The 16,708-nt window shown below is 32.2% G+C and overlaps 1 protein-coding gene across 9 annotated transcripts in view; it reads left to right on the forward strand.

Moving 5' to 3' along the window:
* Positions 1-16,708, forward strand: part of TRIP12 (thyroid hormone receptor interactor 12) — a 170,774-nt gene that overhangs the window by 129,411 nt on the left and 24,655 nt on the right. For 6 of the 9 annotated variants that reach the window (XM_051983370.1, XM_051983369.1, XM_051983371.1 and 3 more), the window contains 11 exons: positions 553-671; positions 2,125-2,332; positions 5,667-5,767; positions 5,986-6,163; positions 8,444-8,585; positions 9,043-9,234; positions 10,424-10,575; positions 12,568-12,740; positions 13,579-13,652; positions 13,735-13,934; positions 14,768-14,895. In XM_051983370.1, the coding sequence (XP_051839330.1) occupies positions 553-671; positions 2,125-2,332; positions 5,667-5,767; positions 5,986-6,163; positions 8,444-8,585; positions 9,043-9,234; positions 10,424-10,575; positions 12,568-12,740; positions 13,579-13,652; positions 13,735-13,934; positions 14,768-14,895 (1,667 nt within the window). The remainder of the gene's footprint in view (positions 1-552; positions 672-2,124; positions 2,333-5,666; positions 5,768-5,985; positions 6,164-8,443; positions 8,586-9,042; positions 9,235-10,423; positions 10,576-12,567; positions 12,741-13,578; positions 13,653-13,734; positions 13,935-14,767; positions 14,896-16,708) is intronic. The other 3 variants (XM_051983372.1, XM_051983373.1, XM_051983377.1) reach the window with 1 other exon arrangement.

Raw genomic sequence — 16,708 nt, forward strand, 5'->3', positions numbered from 1 at the left:
GTGACCCTGGACACATCCTGTTCGTCTCAGTTTCTGCATCTGTAAATGAGCTGGGGAAGGAAAAGGCAGACCACTCTAGTATCTTTACTCAGAAAACCCCGAATGAGGTCATCAAGAGTTAGACATGACTGAACAACAAAATCTAGATACCTGCCAGCATATCTTGATTGGGTTCTGAAAGTGATTTGGGATTCATTGAGCAAATGGAAGTGGACAGTTATGCTGAGAAAAATCAAGGGATCTTATTCTTTGAGGGAAAGGGAGAATGGGAGTGGAGCATCGTTGAGGTAGTTGGTTGGTGATGTTTTTAGATTTACTTCTCATTGTATTTTGTTTACATTATGTGTGTGTGTGTGTGTGTGTGTGTATAATTTGATACTTAAAATGCTTATGTGTATAATAAATATTTTCATGTAATAAATATGTCTTTATATTGGATTGGCCCAAATGATTCAAACTTTAAAATTTAATTTTTATGATCCTTTTTCAGTTGAAATTTGTGTTTGAGTGAAATTGTCTGGTTATACCTTTATGTCCTTTTTTTCTTTTTAGTCACATTGCTTCCATGCTATCAAGCCAAGATCTGAAGATAGTTGTTGGAGCCCTTCAAATGGCTGAAATCTTAATGCAGAAATTGCCTGATATTTTTAGTGTTTACTTCAGAAGAGAAGGTAGTGTTACATTTAATTCCTACTTATCAGAATAAGCTAGTTTTTAGTTCTTAGAGTACTTATTAGTGAATAACAATTTTAGCATTAGAGTATTTTATTAGTGAGTAATAATTTTAATGTGTGAGAACAAAGGTGTTTACTTTTATAAAGAATAAAAAAATAGTATTTGACTAGGTAATCTCAGGCTCATTGTTTACCTTTTCTAAAGATGGAAATGGAAATCCTAAATTTAGAATTGGAAAGGCACTTTAGGGGTATCAAGTCCAATCTGTTGATTTTCAGTTTGTATGAGTGGACAGCATTTTCTGAACCAATAGGCGAGAAACATATTAGCTTTTTAAATGTCTATAAATCTAGAGAAATAATAAATTTTTAGAGTCAGTCACAGTAAGCTGTAGTCATAATAAAGAAATAATAAGTCTTTGTCATACTAGCACACATCTTCTTTGTTGCAGCTCTCCTCTACTTTTAGATAATTGAATTTCTAAACCATCCGTGAAAGATAATTTTTTTCTTGTTCTTATGATGTGTGGTACTAAGAAGATCTCTAATGTCCTTTCCAACTCTTAACCTTCAGTATTTTATTTACATGGCCTCTTGATCCTTCCCATTTCAATGTTTAGTGCTTTTAGCGTGTCCCCCCTCCCCCCCAGCTATCCAAGACATTGTTCATCATAATCTGCATCATATGTATTAATTATAATAAATCATCTCAATGAATCCCCTAAACTTTTTAAAAGTCTTTTTATTGGATTGTAGACAGTTTTTTTTCTCACAGAAATGCATCTAAAATTTCTTTGCAGGAAGTCATTTTTACATTCCTATTAATATAAAACATGTTTTAGAAGGATTGTATTTCAGGTTTTTCAGTGTCATTTGAATATATCCCAGAATCAAGTTAACTCTTTTTCCCTACATAACACATCCCTGGTCCGTTTAGCTTGCAGTCGATGATAATCTCTTAGGTTTCTTTTTCTTAGTTTTATCTCGTTTATTTTTACTCCATTTTAAATATACATGGCATGAATTTGTGAATATAATTTTGACTTTACTTTTCCTGCATTATCTAGAGTGCCTCCAAGCTTAATATTCTTAGAAACTTGACAATAATCTGTTGGTGGTTGGCTTTTTTTTTTTTTTTTAATCACATTAAATTTCAGAGCCATAAGAAATTTAACAGTTCATTTAATCCTATTTCCACATTTTATAATAAAGAAATTTAAGAAGTCAAATTTCCTGACCAGTAATGTTACATGGCAAGATAGAAATAGATACAAGAATTTTCTCACTATAATAAGATGACTGTTTATTTTGCCTCTTCTTTCTTGGCTTTTCTTTTATTGATATGAAATTGCGAATAGTCTTTCTAGATTTCCATGAATCAAATACATATATGCTATTTTATTTAATTTTTTTGGAAAATCTGATTTATCTGCACTCTTTATCTGTTAAGGTGTGATGCATCAAGTAAAAAATTTAGCGGAGTCTGAGACTTTGCTAACAAGTCCACCAAAGGCGTGCACTAATGGATCGGGGACCTTGGGTTCCAGCACCACAATCAGCACTGGGACAGCTACTGCTGCCAGCAACGCATCTGCAGACTTGGGCTCACCCAGCTTACAGCACAGCAGAGATGATTCTTTAGACCTGAGTCCACAGGGGTAAAATATTCTTTTCCAGATTTTCTTTTTCCATTCTTAATTTGTTATTTGCTTAAGCTCTGATGGAAAAGAATCTTTTTTTAAGCCTTAGAATGACTGCGTGATGTCAGTTTATAAGTTCTATATGATACATTTAGGCAAAATAAATTGCACATTTTGTTGTCAGATTTTGTTAAGAGGCATATATAGAAATTAATCACACTATCGTTTTATAGGAATTAGAGGGAAAGTAACATCGATTTCCAGCTTTAGAGTTGAGACTTTACTTAGAATCCCATATATAACAATTAATTTCTTAGAGCCTGTGGTTTTTACCCTACAAAGTTGCTGTGAATATTAAATTAGATAGAATTCAAGGTGTCTCAGAAGTCTTGGTGCAGTTTGGCAGCCCTTCTGTATACAGACTATTTCTCAGAAATGTCAACTCCCATTATTAATAGTTTTCAGACTTTTAACATAAGAAAACATGGATATAAAAATACTAAAGAATAGTAAAATGGCTAAAACCAACCTAAATTTAGAACTGAACAAAGCATTGATAAAATTTAACAATATTATAGACCAACTAGCTAAAGTGTGCTTAAAGCAACAAGAGGAAAAAGAAATAAAGCACAAGAAATCCCAATTAATGTTTTCAAATATATAATGATAAGAAAAATTAAGCAGGACATTGCATTGCTAAGAATCACAAACCAAATAGAAGATCTTGGCAAAAATTTGAAATTATGAGAGATTTAAAGAATTCTATCATCATCATAATATTTATTATTATAATATAATAAAAGTATAATAAATTATATAATATTATTATAATAAATCATAAGAATAATCTGAAAGGAAGGAAGAAAGAAATCGGTGGAACAAAATCTCAGACTTAGAAAATTGAATCCTGTATCTATATAAAAATAAGATATTGGCAATAAATTCCCACTTAAATATTGGTTATTAGAATCACAACTCAGTGATTGGCTGGCTTTAAAAAAAAAAACCCTAATATCTGTACTGAAAATCATTTATCACCACTGAAGCCAGAGTAAATCAACAATTTAAGGGATTTTTTAAAAATTTAGAATGAAAATAATATATTTTTTCAACCTTGGCGCAGAAGGATGTTTATGAATGAAATTCACTAAAGAATCGTTGTAAGAAAAATCAGTGGGTTTGGTTCTTATAAAGATTTTATGTAATTTGGATTTTATGCATTTCGGAGCATTATCATTAAATATATCAAATAAAAGTAATGCTCAGATTTCATGGGAAGTTGATAAATAAAGCAAGATCAGAGGACATGGACACATACTTGAAGAAGAAAAGAACTATAAACTGGTATAATTTCTAGAAAAAGATTAGCTAATTCCTTTATTACAAAAGCAAGAGCATTCCAATCTTATTTCACTAAAAGAACAAACAACAAAATTTGAATGTTAAAAATCAAATATTGACAGGGTCATAGAAGAATAGGCAGCCTCAACAGAAACAACCTTTTTTTTGGACTGTCAAAAGCAATCAAATATTGATAATACCTTTTCACTCAGCAGTTCCATTTTTGAGAAAACATAAACTGGAAAGGGAAAAAAAAAGTTTGTCAGTGTAAAAATAGTAGAACAAAAAGGTAACTGACCATAGTTGGAAAATGGCTGAATAAATTACTGTAATTTTTGTAATATTAAAAAAAACAATACATACATATAAAAGCGACATCAGCAGGCCTCATTTATAGATATGCTGAGTACAATTATGATGAGAGATCTTCAGAATTTTGTATCAGAACTTTAGATTCAACGAAAGCATTTTTGTTGTTTGTTTAATTCATTTGGTTGCAGCTTATTATATCGTAAGGATTTCATTCAATTTTGCCTACCATTTCATTGATTTGACTATCTTTTTTGTTCTTATTAAATTTATTCTTTTCTAAAAAGTGGAAAAAGAGACTTTGAACCTAATAAAGCAGAATCTCTTATGGTCAGACTATTTCCACCTACTTTTTTTTCCTGAAAAAGCTCACCTGAATTTATGGTGTTTGAGGATTTAATGACTTAATCAGTACTAGTACTTCTCTAACTTCCCTCATCATAATATTAAAAAAAAACAAGTGACCTGTGCTTACTATAAAATTTCATTTTGCTCCACTGTTGAACAGCAGCCATTATTATGATCATATTAGTTGGGATCTACTGAGGAAATATGGAAAAATGAGTGTGAAATTTTTTTAAAAAGCTCTTATGATGCATCTTCCTTTCTCTGTCACCCCCTTAATTTTAAGCATACTGAATAAAAGATGTAAACAGAATGCTGGTTACTGCAGATAAAAGCTAATGTTTTTTGTTTATCTTCTTTTAAATTAATGAATTTACGTGGTTTTAACCCAACTCAAATCTATAATTTTTTTCTTCCTAGTGCTTCAGTGTTGTGTGTGTGTTGTATGTATTTTTTGGTTTGTTTGTTTGTTTTTTCTAATTCTTTGTGTGTTCCAAAATATAAGCCTGGTTTTAATGAAGGAAAAATTTTAAAATTCTTCCCTCTTAAGAAAAGAATAGTTTATCTAATTAGTATTTTTATAGCATTTGTTGAAAACTGCCTTAAAATTAAATTCAGATTTTGCTCTTCTTTTATTTTTATTTATTTTGCTTTTTAATTTTTTAATTTTGCTCTTCTTTTATTTTTAAAGTTCTCTCTTAAACACTTAAAACAGTGTAGTAGTAATAAGCCCTCTGGGTTTATAAAGTCAGACGACCTGGATGCAGATCCTATCTTTGTTACGCCTTTAGCTCTGTGATCATGAGTGTTAAACTTGTAATCAAAGAAGGACACACAAAAAAGGAAAATCCCACAAAATAGATCCAGCTCTTTTAAAATGTCTGGTCTTGTAATTTGCATCTTTGTTAATTCCTTAGAGGGAGGTGTATGATATCTCACTAGAATGATTTTATCCTTGTAGTTTTTAAAATTAAGCCAAAAATTCCAGAAAGAAAACTTTGGGTTTCTCTTCATATTCTCATATTCTTTCTATTTTTTCCCCTTGTATACATTTTAAAAACTGCTGTAAATACATATTTTATTCCTCTGCTCATAGTTTTGTAGTAAATAAAAAGTGATAAATGAATGTCTAAGTTTAATCTTCACAGTTCTAGATATGGCTAGCTTTGTAATGAGATTGGGGTTTACATTAGTTAAATCAGGAATAAAAGCTGTGCTTTTTTTTTTTTTTTAATCTGGGAGAACACAGAAGAGAATAGAGACTAGAAAATTACATTTAGCAGTTTTAACCCATTATAGCTGACTGTTCAACAGTGCTCTCTTGTTTTTTTGTTTTTTTGGGGGGATAATTTGATAGTCGACTAAGTGATGTCCTGAAGAGAAAACGACTGCCAAAACGTGGGCCAAGAAGGCCAAAGTACTCTCCCCCAAGGGATGATGACAAAGTAGACAATCAAGGTAATGGCTTCTGGATGTGCAAAAGTAACAGTCTATGTGTACTGTGTAGATACCCTGTATGTTAAATTGTAATGATAACTGTTCATGTTTAACTTAACCTGAATTCTTTATTTGCTTTACATCCTGGTGACATTATATTATACTGGTGTGTGTTTTAATATTTGTGGGGATTTTAGTCATTATGCTTAAAGTTGACATTATTGTTATGTTTTCCATAGCTAAAAGCCCTACTACTACTACACAGTCTCCTAAATCTTCTTTCCTGGCAAGCTTGAATCCCAAAACATGGGGCAGATTAAGCGCACAGTCCAATAGCAACAACATTGAACCAGCCCGTACCGCCGGAGTCAGTGGTCTTGCCAGGGCTGCCTCAAAGGACACCATATCTAACAATAGGTAAAATCAGTTCTATCTGTCCTTAGGCTTTCATGGCACATTTTAATTTGTCCTGCTTATATCTGTGATAGTTAGAAATTAATATTAGTATTTTCATTTAAAATATGAGCTTGGTTGGTGTGAGGCCTTATTTCTCAAACATAGAGGAAAGGGATTCATTTATAAAAAACAAGAGCCACACCCAATTAATAAATGATCAAAAGAGATGATCTGTGTCCAGAAGGCTATAAATTCATACTTATCCTTTGACCTAACATCACCACTACTGGGCATGATTACAAAAAGAGATTTAAAAAAAAAAAAAAAAAAAAAAGAAGATGAAAATATTCATAGCTGTTCTCTTCTTACAAGGCAAAAAATTGGAAATTGAGGGGATGCCCATCAATTGGGAAATGACTCAATAAACTCTGGTATATGTTTGTCATAGAGTATTACTATTCTGAGCAAGGATGCTTTCAGAAAAGAAAAAATCTGAAAAGTTCTCCATGAACCTCAAGCAAAGTGAAATGTAATATATACAAAGTAATAGCAATGTTCTGGGATGACCAGTTGTAAATGACTTTGCAGTCATCCATGACTACTCTGAAGAATCTATAATAAAAAATATTATCCAAAACCAAGAGAAGGAAGTAATTTGTGTCTGCACACAGATCTCTCTACCTCTCTTTTTTTTAATTTAATTTTTCTTCATGGTTTTTATTTTCAATAGGGTGGGAGATTTCATGTTTTCTTTCACACCTTGATTTTTATGGGAAATGTTTTGCATAACTTTACATGTAATTTTAAAGTTGTGGGTGAGGATAAGGGAGAAAACCCAGAACTCAAAAATTATGAAAAACAAATGTAAAAAATTGTTTTGAATATAACTGAGGGAAAATATTAAATAAATAAATAAAAAGAAAAAAAATGAATGGGTGGTGGGGGGGATATGGAGGCATCTTAATTAGCTTATAGACCTCTGTTTGCACTTGCACATAGCTCCACAACCCAGTCCTTGCTAATTAGGTTGTGTGACTCTGAATGAACCATTTAACCATCATATCACAATGTTGTTGAGATTAAGCATATGTATGTGCATATATACACACACACACACATACATATACATCTGCATGTATACACATACATGTGCTATTAAGACTTTACACATGTAAATTGCTATCATTTTATATAAAGGCTTGTATTGAGGACCCTAAAAGCGATTGATGCTTTCTGAGAAGCTATCAAGAACAAAATTTTTTAAATGTCCTCTGAATGTTTATAGTATCTCCAAGTCTAGTTTATCTACAGTGTGGAGGCTTGGTCTTTACTTAAGAATTTTTTTTCCCTGAAGTGTTTGTTTACATCAGAGTCTGTTTTTGTTTTGCTTTTTACTAAAGAGTTAATGGTTCAGAGCTGGAAAGATTATTAATGGCTATCCCCTTCTTTTACAAATGAGACCTAGAAGTTAATTGACCTGCCCCAAATCATCCGCAATAAGTTCTTCCTCACCCATCCCTTACCCTACATGTTTTGAACCAAAATCTTCTGACTCCAAATATGGTTTTTATAACAATGTATTTTAGAAAATCATTACTTTGCACTAATTTTGATGACTGCATTAGAAAATAAAATGTTGCAGCAGCATATTTCAAGGAACTGTAAACTTGGCTTATTTACTTGTTGGGTAGGTGCGAAAAGTCAAGTGGTACAGTGGACAGCCTCTTGGACCCAGAATTAGAAAGACTAGATCCAGTCTCATGCCCCAGGCACTTCTTATTTTTATGATCTTGGGTTATTCACTTAATCTTGACCTACTCACTTTTTTCCATCTATCTAAAAAATGGGGATAATAATATCACTTTTCTTCTTCCAGAAGTACTGGAAGCAACATATAAGATTATATTTGTCAAGTACTGGGCAAACCTTAAATCACTTCATCAATACTATATTATTTGATTGATATGGGAAATTCCTACATGCAGAAACGTTTTCTACCAATGCAGATTGGTACCTCCTCTTCAACTTATCAAATTAACCAGAGTCTTGCCTATGTTTTTACAGCCAGTGTGTGTATCTGAGGCGGGACTAAATCCAGTTCTTTTTGGTTTGAAGGCCAACTTTCTCTCCACTATGTCACATTGCATTGAATAATCTCATCTGAGTTAGATTTGTGTAAATGTACACAGCTTTTCAAAGTAGAGCATTTATATTATTCCTGAAGGGGGGGAGTGGGAGGGGGGAGGGAGGTGACAATAGGTTGAAGCTTCATTATTTTTTTGCTTTGTTTTTCTCATCCAGAGAAAAAATTAAGGGTTGGATTAAGGAACAAGCCCATAAATTTGTGGAACGATATTTCAGCTCTGAGAATATGGATGGTAGCAATCCTGCACTAAATGTCCTTCAGAGACTTTGCACTGCAACTGAACAACTCAACCTCCAGGTAGAATTTAAACCGTGATTTATCAATGACACCTAAGATTGTCATTATGTTATGAAAGCTTTTTGAGAGTAAGAATGTTCCTTTGTTAAAATAGTATTGAATGTATACTGGATGAGATGGAATTTTATGCCAGTTTAGATGTAGTGATGATTGGATCATGATAATAAGATTGTTCTTGATGATATCTTTGATTTATTCACCTTATTTTATATTGTAGGTAACATAGGTGGCGGCATCCTCTTTTAATTAAAGTTAATTTAGAAATAATTGAATTAAATACAACCTTCCTTTAAAAAGACAATTTTTAGGGAGAACGTTCATTTCCAATAGACATTGATATCCTTTTAGATTAGCTTTATTACTGGTAAAGGAATCTTAGGGGGAAAAAAACTTTATTTAGTGAGTGATTGTAGAATATTTAGAATCTGGAATCTGAACTCTTAACTATTTTTTTTAGGTGGATGGTGGAGCTGAGTGCCTTGTAGAAATCCGGAGCATAGTTTCAGAGTCTGATGTCTCCTCTTTTGAAATCCAACATAGTGGGTTTGTGAAACAATTGCTGCTTTACTTGACATCCAAAAGTGACAAAGACGCTGTTAGCAGAGATATCAGAATTAAAAGATTCCTTCACGTCTTTTTTTCTTCTCCAGTAAGTTATCTATTTAATGTTAGAGCAGCTAAACCTGTTTCTACACCTCTGACATTTTGTACCAGAATAACGAAGAAAAGCTGGGTTGGCCCATTGAGTATAACAATGGGCCTGGAGTCAGGAAGATGTGAGTTCAAATGCAAACACTTAAGAACTGTGTGATCCGTTTGTCTCAATTTCCTGAAATGTAAAATGGATGTAATAATAGCACCAACCTTCTGGGATTATTGAGGATCAATGAAGACATTATATCTGTAAAGCACTTGGCACAGTATCTGGTTCATTTTAGGTGCTATGTAAAGTTAGCTTTTGTTGTTGATAATTTGGTCCTTGAATATCTCCTAAATGTGTGTTTTATAATTGTTCAAGCCTTTGGCCATCTTGGAATTCCAAAAACACACATATTTCAATAGTATTTCCCTCCAATAACTGATCAATATATCACAGACTGTTCACCTTTTAGTCTTTTTTTCAATAACTTTAACAAGTTGGTATAGGGAATGGAGGATGGGGTAGAAACAGATTAAAATTTATAATCTTAAGAAAGTTTTATAAATTTATTTTAGCCTGTAAATATTTGTTGAAGATTCATTCTGTAATGTGGACCAATATTTGAGCAAAGACTGTGCTAATAAAATCTTTAGTAGAATGACTTAAGCAAGAACTAGGCCTCAAATATCTCTCTAAAACTTTTCTAATGGGAGAATAAGGGTATCAGGAACTTTTTTCTCCATCTACATTCACAAAAATGAGTGATGATGTCTCTACTCCTTCATACAATATGAAGAAAAGGGAACTTCTTTCTGGGTTATTTATTTTCCTTGTTTCTGATCTGGAAAGTTCTGTAATCAATGTGCTCCCTTCCTGTTAATTCATATATAGAGAGAAATTTCAGGAAGTTTTAAGTTGTGTGTAGCTTTTTGGGCAATACAGAATTTGAAATATTACTTAACAGTTGATCATATAGCAGATCAGTGGCAGAATTGAATACAGACCATTGGTTTTTTGACCAAATTTCATTTTACCAATATTACTTTTTATTAAACTCTTCCCCATACAACCTCAGAAAAGATAACAAGACAAGTAGGAAATTGACAATTAAAATTGTGAATTTAAATTGTTAAAGTTTTTATTTAGAACCATTCCTTCCTTTAAAAAGAATTAACTTTTGATTTATTTATTACTTCAGCTTCCTGGAGAAGAACCAATTGGAAGATTGGAACCCATGGGAAATGCACCTTTGTTGGCGTTAGTTCACAAGATGAATAACTGCCTTAGTCAGATGGAGCAGTTTCCAGTCAAAGTTCATGATTTTCCAAGTGGGAATGGAACGGGGAGCAGGTAAGGATTAATGCTTAGGTACATCCTTGCCATCAGGAGTTTGGATATGATTTCATAAGTAGGAATATTCTCCCAAGACAAACTCGCATAGTTACATGTGATGGGTGCAAGCTGGTGTAACTTGTAAACCATTTTAAAAGAGATCTTAAAAACTTTTTAGAGAGATTGAAATGATTGTAACCATTAAGTTTTTTTCCATACCCCAATATATTCTGAGCTTCAAAAATATTTGTGACATCCTTTCTTACAGTGTCATTACTTCTGTGTTAGTGACTGACAGATTTATGCTGTTGAGGTGAACTTTATTATTTCCATTTCAAAAGGAAATCCCATTGTTCTATAAGTACTGAATATATATCATATTTGCTATAATACAAAAGACACTGGAGTAATGATCAGAATAACTGTGCTCTGAACCCGACATACTACTAATTAGCTATGTGACTAAATAAATCATTTGGCTTCAGTGGTCATTTTGTTTCTCAGTCACAAAATGAGAAACTTACATCTTTAAAACTGAACATAAAATGTTGTGAATAAATGGTTATATAATGATTTGTACTGAATTCTGAACTCAGCAATGAAATCGCTATCAATTCCAGTTAATCTGATTATTAATCTGTTGACCTTATTGTTAACCAATCTTTCTGATGACTTTTAAAAGGAGCTTTTTAGACTACCAAAAAATTGTCCAAAAATGTAATCATTAAGATTTTTGATTTTATATCTTTGAAATGAATAATATTGAATAAAATATGTATATTAAGTGAAGAAATTAATGAAGAAATTAACTTATTGACTTGGGAAGTGTGTTTAGTTTGTATGTTTATGGGGAAAGAGTTGATGTAAAATTTTGGCCCACTGGTAAAATCATTGAATTCTTTAGACACTTCATTTTTGATTTGATTACTTTCCCCCTTTTGCCATTTCATTTGCCATTGATTATTTTGATAAAAGTCATTATATTCCTCAGGATAATAAAGGGGGAAAATGTATGTGCACACTTATATTCATACGTAGATAATAAAGGGGAAAAATGTGTGTGCATACTTGTATACATACGTATATATGTAAAAGTTTTTGAATGCTAATATGATTTTTAAAACATATTTAATAGTCTTATCTAATATATATTATAACCTGGATAATGAATAACAAGTATGTATATATGTTAGGAAATGAGGTTCATAATGTGATCTCTTGTAATGAATTTTGCAACATTTTAATATTTCATTCTATCCTTCCCCATACAAAAGTTTGTCAGCTCTTTGGTCATTTTTTTTCCTATCTTTTTTATGTTTCCATCTTCAAATTAGAAGCTCAATAAATTGGTAAGATGAGGGAGAATTCTTCTCTTATTCAAGTAATATTGGCTTGCAGAAATTGATGATCTCACTTAATGTTTAGCACCTCTTAATTATGTGAAATATCACTATGTATTTTAAACTGAAGAGCTTATTGCTAGAAACATACTATTTATTTACAGGATTGTAGATTGGCTATTTTCATGTCCTTTGGGGGAAATCCTTAAATTTTATCTAAAGCTGGGCAACATAATAAGCAATTCTAAAATTTATCAAAATTAGCTATTTAGAATTGCTGAAAAAAGAAGCAAAATACACTCTTCCAAAAAGTATAAGATTATGGAAGATAAACTGCAAAAGGAGAAAGCAAAGCAATAATTGTTTGCGTGATGAATTGGAAAGATCAAACTATTTGCATTTATTTCCATTTCCCTTCACATTAGCTTATGGTTTATTTTATTTTATTTTTTTATATATGTTGTTATACTGATCTTTGCTAAAAATAAATTAGTTCAGTTTGAAGACATTTAGTTAAATGAGAAAATGTTTTCCCAGTTTATTATGTATATTTTGAGATGAAAGATTAGTTTGCATGAACTCTTTCCTTATCATAATTGTATTTGTATATGTTTGTAAGATAACAAGTAATAGAATAATTGTAGCAACTTTTTTCATAAATTATCTTGAGTTTTTCTCTCAACAGAGGATCGCAAGCTTTAAAATTTTTCAACACACACCAGTTAAAATGCCAACTACAAAGACATCCCGACTGTGCAAATGTGAAACAATGGAAGGGTGGACCTGTGAAGATAGACCCCCTGGCGTTGGTGCAAGCCATTGAAAGATACCTTGTAGTCAGAGGTATTTCTCTACACCTACATGTCTCCATATTGGTTTGGAGGCTTGTCATTTGCTGCTTTACACTGGTCATTAATCTTCTGGTCGCATACATTAGCTGAACAAGAGAACTTGAATGTATTAAAGAAGAAAGTACTCTTGCTATGTCTTTTTTGTTATTAAAGAATGATAGCATTGAAGAATTTTCTTTTCAAGAAGAAAAAGTATATTCTTGCACTTAGGCCCTGTGGATTTTGTTAAATTTAATATGTTGCTAAGTTCATTTTTAACAAAGAAAATAACTCATCCTCTTTGCAAGGGAAGTACTCTTTCAAAAAATGTCAGCATTCTGCTCATTTATGTATAGTTTGTAATCTATTATAAAAACAAATGGAATGTCACCTATATAGTCATCCTAAGTGTTTTAAGGCGTTTTTGATCTGATTGTTATAAAAATGTCTTATTTTAAAAAAAGAAAATAAGAAAATGGCTCCTTTTTGGTTTTGAGCCACTATGTCGAAATTTATAATCTTAACTTGTTAAGCTATGTTTTGCTAAGAACCCAGGGAGTTTGATCTCAAGTTTTCTAATTAACAATTACATGAATAATCTATGTTATCCAACTTTATGTCCAAAAGTCTCTTGGAATAAGATGTATATAATTTATTGCTCTTTGTTGTTAGTATTACTGAATAGGATGTTTTTATACTTAAATCATTCTCAGGAGCCATGTGCTTTTCCTCTACTAAGATCGACAATTTAATATTCTGGTGTTTTATAGGGGTTAATTGCTCCTAATCAATATGTTTAGTAGTCTTCAGGTGGAATGACAGAGTAGTAAGATGAATTCTTTTGTCTTTAGGCTATGGCAGAGTAAGAGAAGACGACGAAGACAGTGACGATGATGGTTCAGATGAAGAAATAGATGAGTCTTTGGTAAAGCGCTATTCATATTGAGTTTTCATAGGAAAAAGTAGGTGAAGTATAAATTAAAATTTTTTTGCTTTTCTTTTTTTAGGCAGCTCAGTTCTTAAATTCAGGAAATGTAAGACACAGACTGCAATTCTACATTGGAGATCATTTACTGCCATATAATATGACCGTGTATCAGGCAGTTAGACAATTCAGTATACAGGCTGAAGAGGAGAGGGAATCTACAGATGATGAAAGCAATCCATTAGGAAGAGCTGGCATCTGGACAAAGACTCACACGATATGGTAAAGTTTTCTTTATTTCTTTTTTTTGGCATGGAGATGCTTTAGTTATGAGGAACATTAAAATAGATTTGTTAATTTTTAAAAAATTTTCCTTTGAGTCTTCCCTTTTGCTTTTGCAATGGTGCCTAGCCATAAGGAATATAGAAGGTATTGAAAAAGTAAAACAAATATGAAATTTATATCATGTAAAACAGTGGGCTTTATAAAACAACTGAAAAACGATAAAGGATATCTTTAATTTAGAAGCTTTTTCATTTTCTTGAAATTTCTTTTCCATGCCTTTACCCAAACAGCCATATTATACAGGGTGGAGGAGGTGGAAATCCAACCATTGCAAATGAAATCTACTTTACTTTTTTTTTTTTAACCTTCCTATTTTTTACTTAGAAAAAAGAGAAGAGTATGTTGTATTGCTCACTTAGGAAACATTGGGTTGTTACTTCAGCTTTTAGAAGGAGGTGTGAGGGGGGCACCTTTTATTTATAATATTTTCAGGCTTAGGTAATGAAGAGTCATTGTGGATAGGGAATCCTATTGTCCTAGCTCCCATGTAACCTTGTAATCCTTATATGGCTATCAGTAGAATAGCTTTATTGCCCAAGTAGAAAACCATTCTTGGCCTTTAACCTCTTCCAGGTGATACCACAGTTTTAAAATATTATTCTTTAAGGCCTAATTTTCAATGTCTGCACAGTTGATTAAAGTTGCTTAGAATTTACTGTTCAAATCATTGATATTAACACATGATATTTAAAATGAGGATTTTTTTGATCTACTCTTTGAATTCTCTCTCTCTTTTTTTAATATGTTGGGTACTTTTCTGTCATATTTAGGTATAAACCTGTAAGAGAAGATGAAGATGGCAGTAAAGATTCTGTTGGTGGTAAAAGGGGAAGGGCCCAAACAGCTCCAACAAAAACTTCCCCTAGAAATGCAAAAAAGCATGATGAATTGTGGCATGGTATGTTTTCTAGAAAGTAACTTGTTATAAAGGAAATGATGATTAGAAACTGCTGTCTCACTGGCACTGTCTTACTAAGTTGATAGATATAAAGAAGTGTTCACAGATATAAAAATAGTTTCTGTTTTACTGGGGCAGGGGAGGGGGGAGGCAAGAAATTAAATACATTTAAACTTTCTACTATCTTGACCATGATACTTTGAAGCCTTTTGAAATTAAAATATTTGAAACTTGAAAGTCTGATATTTTATTTTAGGTAACACAGTCACTCAGTGTCAGAGTTCCTTTATACCATATGCAATAAACATTCAGTACTTTGTGTATGCAAGGTTTTATATGAAGGGCAAGTGACAAGGATCTGTTTTTAACCCCTTAAGCTATATATATTTATTATTGAGCCTTGAAGCGTGTGTGTGTGTGTGTGTGTGTATGTAGTGAATTCTATATTGTCATTTGCTTCTTTGGAAGTAAAAGCATTCATTGAAAGATTGCCCCCATGCCTGGAATCAAGAGTCTTTTAAAAAAATTAATCTTTTGCTTTTTTTACATTACCTTGACTTCCTTTTATTTTTCCCCCTTTCATTTCCAAACATTCCAGGAATTTATTCTTTCTTGTGGTTTTTTTTTTTTTTTTTTAATAACTTTTTATTGACAGAACCCATGCCAGGGTAATTTTTTACAGCATTATCCCTTGCACTCACTTCTGTTCCGATTTTCCCCCTCTCTCCCTCCACCTCCCTACTCCAGATGGCAAGCAGTCCTTTACATGTTAAATAGGTTACAGTATATCTTAGGCACAATATATGTGTGCAGAATCAAACAGTTTTCTTGTTGCACAGGGAGAATTGGATTCAGAAGGTAGAAATAACCCGGGAAGAAAAACAAAAATGCAAGCAATTTATATTCATTTCCCAGTGTTCTTTCTTTGGGTATAGCTGCTTCTGCTTGACTTCCAAATATATTATTTTCCTCACTTCCCCAAAAGTTTTTTTGCCAGTAGCCCCAACCTTTGCAAAGGGGAGAAAAGTGCATTTTCTCCTCTCCTTTTTGTGACTAAGCTTGATCATTAGAATTACACAGCTTTCATTTTTGTCCTCTCCCCTGCATTATTTAGTCACGATATATACTTTAAAACCTGATTTGGCAACAATTTTGCCTTGGTTATGGAAAATCTTCCCAGATTTTTCTGCCTTCTTATATTTCTGGTTTCCTTTCATCATCTGCTTTCTCTACTTATCTTGGGAATAGTCATACTTGAAGCTCTATTTGTTTTCTTTCTTAGTTTTTTTTTTTTTTTTTTTTTTTTGGCATGGTTTGAGATTGCTTTGTCATTCATAGTTGATTAAGCACAATAGGCCCATCTGAAATCTGGTTTATGAAAGTGCTTATATAAGTTAAATAAAATGTTTTAATTTGTTGCAGTCTGTTACTGTCAGTTCTCTATCTCGAACTTAAACATGAGACTCACAAATGAAAAGAATTAGGTTTTTAAACAGTTCTGCTAATGTAGTTCACAAGTATCAGGTTGATGAGTCCCTCAGGAATATAACTTCAACTATCATTTGAAGTTGTCTCAATTAAGATAATTTTTAGCTATTCATTATATATGCTTCATGTAGGTTTTGTTTTTAGCTAATTATCCCTCCTAACATGGCTTACTCTGACTAGATGTTTAGTTAGCTGCAAGGTTTATTTGTGCCTTTCAGTGCATTTCTTTTGTTTTCTAATGCCTTTTGCTTGTCAAGAGATGCCAGGAGAGGAACAGATTCCTTCTTTAGAAGCAAGTTGAAGTTAAGTTGAAAGTACTTCCTTA

This window comes from Antechinus flavipes, chromosome 3 (genome assembly GCF_016432865.1).
Source record: "Antechinus flavipes isolate AdamAnt ecotype Samford, QLD, Australia chromosome 3, AdamAnt_v2, whole genome shotgun sequence".
Taxonomy (NCBI): domain Eukaryota; kingdom Metazoa; phylum Chordata; class Mammalia; order Dasyuromorphia; family Dasyuridae; genus Antechinus; species Antechinus flavipes.